The 9,680-nt window shown below is 41.0% G+C and overlaps 2 protein-coding genes across 2 annotated transcripts; both read right to left on the bottom strand.

The window, feature by feature from the left end:
• Positions 1–480: 480 nt before the first annotated feature.
• LOC143262721 (uncharacterized) lies at positions 481–1,425 on the bottom strand. The gene is made up of 2 exons (XM_076528251.1): positions 1,209–1,425; positions 481–1,125 (listed from the first exon to the last, which is right to left on the bottom strand). Exons 1-2 carry the CDS (start codon positions 1,271–1,273, stop codon positions 495–497), a joined length of 696 nt encoding a protein of 231 aa, XP_076384366.1. The 5' UTR covers positions 1,274–1,425; the 3' UTR covers positions 481–494.
• Positions 1,426–1,651: 226 nt separating this feature from the next.
• On the bottom strand, positions 1,652–2,896 carry LOC143262720 (uncharacterized). The gene is made up of 2 exons (XM_076528250.1): positions 1,716–2,896; positions 1,652–1,669 (listed from the first exon to the last, which is right to left on the bottom strand). Exons 1-2 carry the CDS (start codon positions 2,820–2,822, stop codon positions 1,652–1,654), a joined length of 1,125 nt encoding a protein of 374 aa, XP_076384365.1. The 5' UTR covers positions 2,823–2,896.
• Between the last annotated feature and the right edge of the window lie 6,784 nt (positions 2,897–9,680).

Here is a 9,680-nt window from a genome sequence, read left to right as displayed (position 1 = left end):
AAACGTGAATCATAAAAATGAGAAGTATCTTTTATCTACCGTGTACAGCAACGTCAAGATCGCCGGTCCTGCGAAATTCAAAGTTGGCGACAATGTGCGCATCAGCAAGTTCAAAACCGTATTCGACAAAGGATACACACCGAACTGGTCAACGGAAGTATTTAAGATCGCGACGGTGAAACGAACGAACCCCGTCACGTATCTTTTGGTTGATTTGCAGAACGAACCTATCGCTGGAGGATTTTACGAATACGAGATACGCGCTACCAAATATGCCGACGTGTATTTAGTAGAAAAAGTATTGCGTCGAAAAGGAAATGAAATATATGTGAAATGGTTGGGGCTGGATTCGTCACATAACTTTTGGATAAAGAAATCATCTGTACTTTAATTGTATAATGTAATGTTTATTTTTGTTTCTCTAATAAACATGAAAAAATACATAAATGCTTTTTACATTAATACTAATTAATTCCCCCCACACGCACACAAGTTCAACGATTCGCTTTCGATACGATTAGATCTAAACATAAAGCTAACAATTCGCAATCGATCAGACAATTTCGTTCGAACAATTCGTTTGTAAAAATTACGGTCGCATAATTCTGCTCGTTATTGGAGTTTTTTACAATGTCAACGAGCTTCGCTAATCTATCCTGAATTTCTGGAATATTTTCTAATAACCATGAATACATATGATCCATACATAACTCTAATTTGTACAAATTATCCATCGTCTCTTTCGTAACATAAATCGATGCTTGAGAATCGAACAACTTGATTAGACTCATTCCATTAAAATTAACAATTTGTAACGATAAAGTCTCATCAATTTGTTTTTCCTTCTTGTCCGCGTCGAAGTAATTGTGAATATAATCTCTAGTTTTCACCAGCAGTTTCCACGTAGCCATTGAAAAAGAAATCTCTGTTCCACGATTGTCCCCCAAGACAAACTCGACGCGCAAATTTTCATCCACGCGTACACAAATTTCAAGGAACTTGAAATAATTGCCGGCTATGGAGTATCTTCTACCCAAGATTCGTGCGTTGCGCGGTATCTGCAACTGCTTCTGCTGCGACTGGGGTTGCGACTGTTGAAACGACCGTATCATCGAAATGGAGTATCTATAAAAGAAATAACATACAATATTTTTTTTCTTCTTTCATAAAAGGAACATTTTATTCCCTTCAAACTTTCTTTTACTTACCCATAATTTTTATAATCGTTGTGAGATCCATTTTTATGTAAAAAATTATTGGTTTGATTTGACATTGTGAATATTATAATACTGAAGAACAACTGCGCTATAAGAAAGTAATCTGTAGAACGCACTACTCGCTGTACGCAATGCCAAATGCTTATATATACAATTCCCCTACCATTTTCCCCCCTTCTTACACGCAAGATAACAATACAAGGAGCGTATACGCACCTTTTCCGCTTACAAATAAAAGTGAACACGCGCGCGCGCAACACGGGATTCGAAACATCGATGAAATTATATAACCACTTTTATTTTTTCTAACTCCCCCCCACTCCCTCTCCCTCCTGCCTCCCCCTCTCCCCCTTTCGCGATTTTATAATGTTCCCAAGGAAGGGTTTCGATCGAATTGTTTAAAATGTATCGTTTATCATCGTATGGACTCAATGCTAATTTACTCTGTGATACTGAATACACTTGATGTTGTATAGACATCATCAATTTAACGCAAACTGATTTTTCTAAATGATCGTGAAGGCATGCTAAATAGTCGTCGAAAGTTATATTTTTAATCGTCACGTTAGTCTTAATTCCTTTAATCTTTTTTACATCGTCTTTGTCTTGTACCCGAATAGCATACATTTTCGAGCGAAGACCCACAAACTCTGTCATGATTTTACCTCCGTTCTCGTCCTTCATTAATCCTAATACTTTATTATTCGCGATCGGAACGCCGTACACGTTATTTCTGTCATAATTGGAAGTATCGTATCGGTGAATGTCACGTTTTATCATCTCGTACGCGTCGTCGCAAATAATCTGATAAATTAAACTGTCCGTATCCGTGTACAAAATCCTGCATCTTTCTTGAAAATTTGGAAGCATGTAGCCATAATGAAAATCATACAAATGTAATTTAGATATGTCCAACACTGACATGCCTATGTAAATAGGTTTATAAAATTTAATAGAAAGCTGGTTCATTTGAACTGCGACAAAATCCTCGGAGAATACAGTACAGCTATGGAAATTTGGTCGAGCTATTAAACGCCCAGCACCGTATCGACCGCTCCATCGCGAGAGCAACTTTACGTTTACATGATTTCGAACGTTTTCCATCGTTTTTCCAAACACTGCATTGTTCATCAGTTTGAACAGATTCTTCGAGAAGTCATTGTTTGCGTTGGCGCGCAACCTCGTATTTAAATCTATGTAACGGCGTAACCAACATGATTGTTCAAACTTCAGTATCCGATGAATTTTCTTTAATTTTAAATTATACCTCAAACATTGCTGGAGGTATCGATAATGGAGAACGTAACGATTCTTATGGCTAAGCGTTGTCAACAGTTTCTTTTGCAACGCCCCAACCTCGTGAATCGGGCAAAATGGAAGATCCGCGTGAGCATCATGAATTTCCTGAGGATACTCTAAGTCGACCTCTAAAATGTACCCGACGGGACTGTCGATCGGCACGGAATCGATGTTGAAATTACTCGTATCGTCAACCCATTGGAAACCCCTGTGCGGCAAAGGCTGCGACATGGCCCAGCCATACAAATTATTAACATCGAAATACATCAGATAGCTGGACGGTTCGGCCGAATCGTACGTCGACATATACTTGTTATTCGCGCGCGCGTAACGATGCGAACATTGACTCAACCCACCTCGTATTCCCCGCTCCACGAACAAAAGCATGTCAACGTCGGTGAACAATTCCAACTCGATCTTCGTCAATGTTAGCATCGCGTCCCACGCGAAACCGGGCAACGTATAATAGTGCGCTGGATCGAGTTTATAATTCTCGAGCGACTTTTCGCGAAAATTTTCAAACACGTCGGCCAACAACAACACATCCAATTTCAAGTACAAGTCGCTGTACTGTCCTAACGTTTGTATACCGAAACGTGACCAAACTTCGTTCGCGTGACAATAGTCGACGTCGGATATCTCGCTGTCGCATAACTGATTATAAAATGCTTCGCGCGGTGGTAAACAAGTGTCGCTTAATTTGTCATAGGTCGATACATAGTCGTATGGGAAAACGCCTTTCCTGGTTAGAAGATGAAAATCATCGTTCGAAAGACGATTGAATTGGCTCCTCCAGACTCGAATTCAAGAACTTGAACGAATCGATGAATCGAAACTTTATGCACTTCTTTCACGATTTTTTGATCGCATCTTTATTCCTCTTACTGTGTTTCGTGAAAGAAATGTACTTCTCTTTCGTCAGCGGTAACGCATCTATTTTACCTTCAAACGCGTTTGCCAATTCTTTGATGAAAAAGTGTGCGTCGTAGCCGGACAAATTGTGAAAAACCACCGGTATCACGTACGAGGATTGATAGCTCAGATTGCAACGGCTGTGCGCCGGATCCCGATACGCACCTGTGAAATGACAATGATCATGCACTCGCACGTCGTCATTACCGAGTGGTTCTTCGCACACGTGACAATACGTGGCGGTACGAAAAGTTGAGATTTGCGCGGCGGTTAACGGAGCCATTGGAACCGTTCGATCAAACACCGGCTGCAATTTACAGCTCAACTCGTGCAACTTCGATGCAAACCATGTGATACAACCTTTCTCATCACGATAAGCCTGATACTCGCTCAGCGAACTGTCGTATCGGCAATGGAGGTAGTAGCCTACGCTGAAGGCATGGTGATGTTGATATCTACAGTAAGCTCCATGACCTTGATCTTCCTGTTTCTCCAGCAGGTATTCCAAGTCTGCGTAGATAACGAACGGTGTCGGTTCCTTGTACGCATAATTCTTGAACTTCAGCCATTTATCGTCTTCCGTCGGAAGTTTCAAAGCACATTCGTTCATTCGACTGCAGTCGATCTCGTGAATGCCCAATTTTTCCTGCGATTTGAAATACTGTAGACACCTGACAAAAAAAAACATAATTTTTTATTTTAGTTTTTCTCGCCCACCACCACCACCACACCACCATCATCCAGAAGAAAGAAAAAAATTTACATGTGTGGATCTTACCGATCGCAAATATGCTTATTGTGCTGCGTGCTGATCTGAGATGAAACCAGACGAGATAAATTCCTAATACACAGATAATGATTGCGCAAGTTTTCGGAGTCGTGTATGAGCAGCAAATTTACATGTTTCTCCCGCTTCCTTGAGGTCAAATGCAACGTCCGACATCTTTCTTGTTCCCCTCCCCACTCGAACACGTTCACGGAAACGTCATTCGCTTTTTCGAACTTTGGTATGTCCTTCAACAACATCGGCAATTGGAATCCCTCGGTGTGGAGCACATCGCTGTAATGCGGATAGGATGATGTGCGATTCAAATTATTTTTAGCTGGATATAGGCTTGCCACCACTGCCCAATAGAAACATGCATTATCGTCGTCACTGTACACATTGAGGACTGCTTTCTTTAATTGCACTGTTCGAGGCACGGATACCTGACAACCTGCTTGTAACGGTTGATATTTGTTGGAATTCACCATCAAATGCAGGATCTTCGATAACGCCCATCCACTGTCTCGTTCTTGAAACTCTTCTATCGATGTCAAAAGCGTTGGTACAACATCTTTCGCATACCAGCGACGTAGATTCGACGAATGAAAGAGCGCGACGTTTCGCGTGCTAAAACTTTTCACCGAAACCTCGTCGCGCAGCACAAATTCCGCCTCCAATACTACGTTCACTTTTAACGACAAATGAACGTTCAAAAGTTCTGTAATACGATTCGTAACTATTCGCTTCGCGTGTTGCAAGAAATTACGTGGATCGACGTGCTCGACGTTGATCACAACGCCGGTCGATATACGATTCTTAAACGCCGACTCGATGTTCTCCCAAAGAAGAGTCGATGCTCTCGCGCCAACGTTTCCATACAAACCACTACCAACGCGTGATGAAAACCGATGATCTAACGAGACCTTCAAAGTTATCATACGACACATGATCGACAGCAAACTCGATTTTACACCTATGGATGCTTCGTTTCTTTTCACAATGTTCATATATTTCCTACACCATTGTAAACATTCAATACATGATTTCGTCCATTCGCGATACTCGTCCACAGTTCGAATCAACCTTGACATATGTGTTAACGATTTTAACATGTCCTTGCAAACTTGCGTCATCTTGTGAAAATATTAACTCACATCAATTATTAAAAAGAAGTTTTTTCAATTTTGATTTCACGTCGTCGGTTAAGTTTCCAGTTCTCACGAACGTAACTACACTATACAACCAACCACGCGATGCTCTTCCATCTCGATGATATGTAGTATCGCGGACGGTGAATCGATCGCGGGCCATTTCACTATAATTTGGCTAAATCGTTTCGTGTAGATGAAACTCACGCGACTCGTCAAATCTTTTCGCATTAGACGTTCCGTCGCTGTTTTCCACTCGAGCGGAAATTGATCGTTCAGGTATAAGTTTATGACGTATCCCCAAACCAAATTCTGTAATGTAGGAATCATCTCACGACGTATCTTCGTCACTCGATGAAAAATACTTCGATATGAATTTCACGCGTGAAGCATTGAGTTTCTCGGTCGGTAAGTTAATGTCCCATTTGATTTTACGAATATCCCAATCATCGTCGTCGTCGTGCAATGAATATTCCAATCTTCTCTTTACTTTGTTCAATGGAGGGAGGAAATCACCTCTGGTCATACTCCGTTCAAATTTTGATAATGGTATTAACACTGGTTCGACGCAAACATAATCAGTTTCTTTACAGTATTTAAAAATAATCCTCTTCAACCATCTCTTCGAACGACATTGCGTGCTCAAAGGAACGATTACTTTTAAAACATCAATACTATTGTATATCACGTAATCGAGCAAGTCTCGCGATTTGAACACGCATGCACCCACGTATGAAAACCTAGCGTGCGGATATCTCCGACGAAAAACACAGTACACGTCGCACAAAATAACATCACAATATCGGATAAAAATCCGTCGAGCAATGCTCGAAAAATTATGAACACCGTGTTCAAATATCTTAGACGTTGCGAACGATTGCAACGATGGCACGTTCAACGAACCAACTTCCATACCAATACTCAACTCAGTAGCGAATAAAATGTTCGCTGCAAAGGGAAAAAGCAAAAAACAGTAAAAGAGAGAGAAAAAATATCTCTCTCTCTCTGTCCGCATCATTTGCAAGAGAGAGAACAACCGCTGCAATACAGCCCTCTCTCTCGCTCGCTACAATATTATACCGAGATAAAAAAAAAAACTTACTTTAAGAAATCTTAATGAGACCAAAATCCTCGATATCGCTTCGCAAGCGCGGGTAAAGCATCCGCGAGTCTCTCCGGATACAAAACCATAAACTTCTATAAATGCGTCGCGCGAGAAAAATCATGCATCGTTTTTGCAAGAGAGAGAACAACCGCTGCATCCTCCCCTCTCTCTCTCGCTCGTTACAATATTATACCGAGATAAAAAAACTTACTTTAAGAAATCTCAACGAGACCAAAATCACGGGTAAAGCATCCGCGAGTCTCTCCGGATACAAAACCACAAACTTCTATAAATGCGTCGCGCCTAACGCACGCGCGAGAAAAATCATGCATCGTTTTTGCAAGAGAGAGAACAACCGCTGCATCCTCCCCTCTCTCTCTCTCTCGCTCGCTCGCTACAATATTATACCGAGATAAAAAAACCATACTTTAAGAAATCTAATAAACGAAACCAAAATCCCCGATATCGCTTCGCAAGATAAGCAACTTCCGGGTAAGGCGTCCGAGAACCTCTCCGGATGCAAAACCGCAAAAATTCCTTATCGGTGACTTCCCCCCTCCACACGACGCGTGCCGCTCACGATGATGCTTCCTTCCCTTTACCCCCCCGGCTCAGCCTTCCCCTCACCCTTGATTGCAGAAGGAAACCTATATACCTACTCAAGTCGTTTTGACAAGTTCTAAAAAAGTTATTGTGTTTTGTATCTTGTTCGAATATTAACGAAAATCCTTTTTGTACTCAGTTGAGTTGCTCGCAAGAGAATCAGACTCAATCTTGTAACTGTTACTTCGTTGGAACCTGACGTGAAACTGGCCCGAATTTTCTTGAAAAGCGGTAATGGGAATGCCCGTACTTGCCTCGGTCCCTGAAAATTCGTCATTGTACCCTTTCGAGGGTACATGACTCACAATATACGTTTACGTAACCGGAGGATGAAGTTTTGGAAATATGTAGTACGCGGGAAGGCTCATGAAGTGCAGAAATAAGTTAAATGTTCGACAATTTCCAAAATTACTAGTTTGTTATTCTTCTCAAATTTCCAAATATGTTGCAAATGTATCTTTTCGTTGGGAAGGTTGAATTGGAGGAAGGATTGGAAGGATGAATTGGATAGTGGACTGTATGGTAAAAAACGCTGGTGTAATAACACTAAATACGTTTTAACCAATAAGATTCGTACAGAGGAGGTTATAGATGATATACAATTGAATGATGAATTGTGATAATGTGTCGTGAAGGTCATGAATGATACGATTAAGCGATCAATTTATGGCTACAAAGCTATATCGAAATTTGCAAGCGCAATTGATTGTAGCGAAGCTAGGCTGCAAGCGCAAAAGTATTACAAGCGTAACTACATGTATCTACGTAACAGTAGCTGATAACTGATGACAAATGAAAACTAGCCATGGTCGCGGTGTGAGGGCCTATTTATTTCGTTGTGAATATCGAAAACTAAAAGAAGCACTGAACGTTAGTTACAGTGCACGACGGCAATGTCATAACGAACAGCGCTGCAAGGGAGACGACGGAAAATAGATAATGGATTTGATATTGTGAATATTGGAAGGATAACCTAAGTGATGAATACATTGCAATGATACAAACAGAAGACTGTTTGATGTGTTTAGTACGGTTTGTCTACTTGGACCGGCGTCGAGCTCGAACAGCTGAGCTCGACTTAATGTAAAAAAACTAACGTCGCGCTAGAGTTCTTATGCATCGATCCAAGTGATATCAGTAAAGAGGAGATAATCGACTGGCGATCTAAAATTGATCAATTTGATTTTAGACACACGGGGCATCCAGTGTACTTGATCTGTATTGGAAAATTTATAGCTGGGTCGGGTTGTTGCTCGACAAATTTCCAATATTCGGAATCAGCAATGGAATCGCCAACATGTAAATTCACCACAAATGAAGAGTTGCATTAAATGGAACATTCAGATTGAGAATACTCCATTTTATATTACTGCAGAGCTGTGCATTCTTGGTAGTTTGCAGGACATTTCTTGTACTCTATGCGCCCGAAATAACTAAATGTTTTTCTGTAATGGTTATAATATGGAGGAAGAAAAGCAGTGCAACACCCACTCTTAGGTTATTCATAGAAACCAAATTATTCGAAATGCATTAATGATATTACTGCTGCTTGGTGTCAGTAGTCGAAGACAACTATGGCTGGATACGACAACGATACTTACCTAAGTATAAATTAAAGGCAACTATAGCCATTTTCAAAGAATGATAAGTTAACTTCACAACTATCGACTTCAATTTCCAAAGTATTTCGGAATAATTACTGATTAATTCAGGGTTACAAAATTTCAAATAGTGTACATAACAAGAAAATTAACCCGCAGTGGATACATTCTTAGTAAACTGGTAACAAATATTAATCACAATTAAAAAATAGCAAGAATGCACGATTCCTAGTAAGTATTGAAGTGGAAATACAGAAAGCAGGAATTTGCTTGCTTGATGATTTACGGTTTTTACTGTCAACAAAAACCGATTGGATCAACATGGAAATTGAGTGATGCAGTTTTCATGTCAAGATTCACGTCAGTGTTCAGCAGATATCCAGAGGACTGGTTCTCTGGGAGACTGTATGGCGCTATTGTGGAAGTAACCAACAAGAAAAGTAAGTCCACATTGATCTGAATTTCGACGTACTTTTGGAGCAAGGATTTGAGGATTGCTTTTGGATCTTTCATACCATACTTTCCTGAATTTGGTTAACAGTCTGAAACATTTACTTCTCGGGGTGAACGGGACCGGAAGTGTTTCAGTGATAGAAGAGGTCCTCCCGTGTTGGGAGTGGGGGGGGGGGGGTGACGACTCACCTCTTCTTTGAGGTGACTCGTCGCCCCCCGGCGGCCGTCGTGCTCAGGGCGGTGGCCCTGGGAACATCTTTGTGCGGCCGCCGTTGTTACGCAGTATTTGAATGACTTCGCTTTTTAAAAGGGGCTGGAAAGCTATGGCTTTTCAGCGTATGTTTATTTTATAACAGTTTCATAAAATTGATACATTTAGAGTGGGAACTTTTACACTGTGATCGATGTTCCGGGCCGATTATAAGAATGTCACTGCCCGCACGCATAATTAATGGCCTATACATACCTGTGTCTTATCTCTTTAAGGGTGGGGGAGGAACGGTCATCGTTACAATATCTGTGTCTTGTCTCTTTTGGAGATTAAGAGTGGGGGAGGAAGGATCATCGTTACACCCC

This window comes from Megalopta genalis, unplaced genomic scaffold (assembly GCF_051020955.1).
Source record: "Megalopta genalis isolate 19385.01 unplaced genomic scaffold, iyMegGena1_principal scaffold0200, whole genome shotgun sequence".
Lineage (NCBI taxonomy): Eukaryota > Metazoa > Arthropoda > Insecta > Hymenoptera > Halictidae > Megalopta > Megalopta genalis.
This window is presented reverse-complemented; position numbering and strand designations above follow the sequence as displayed.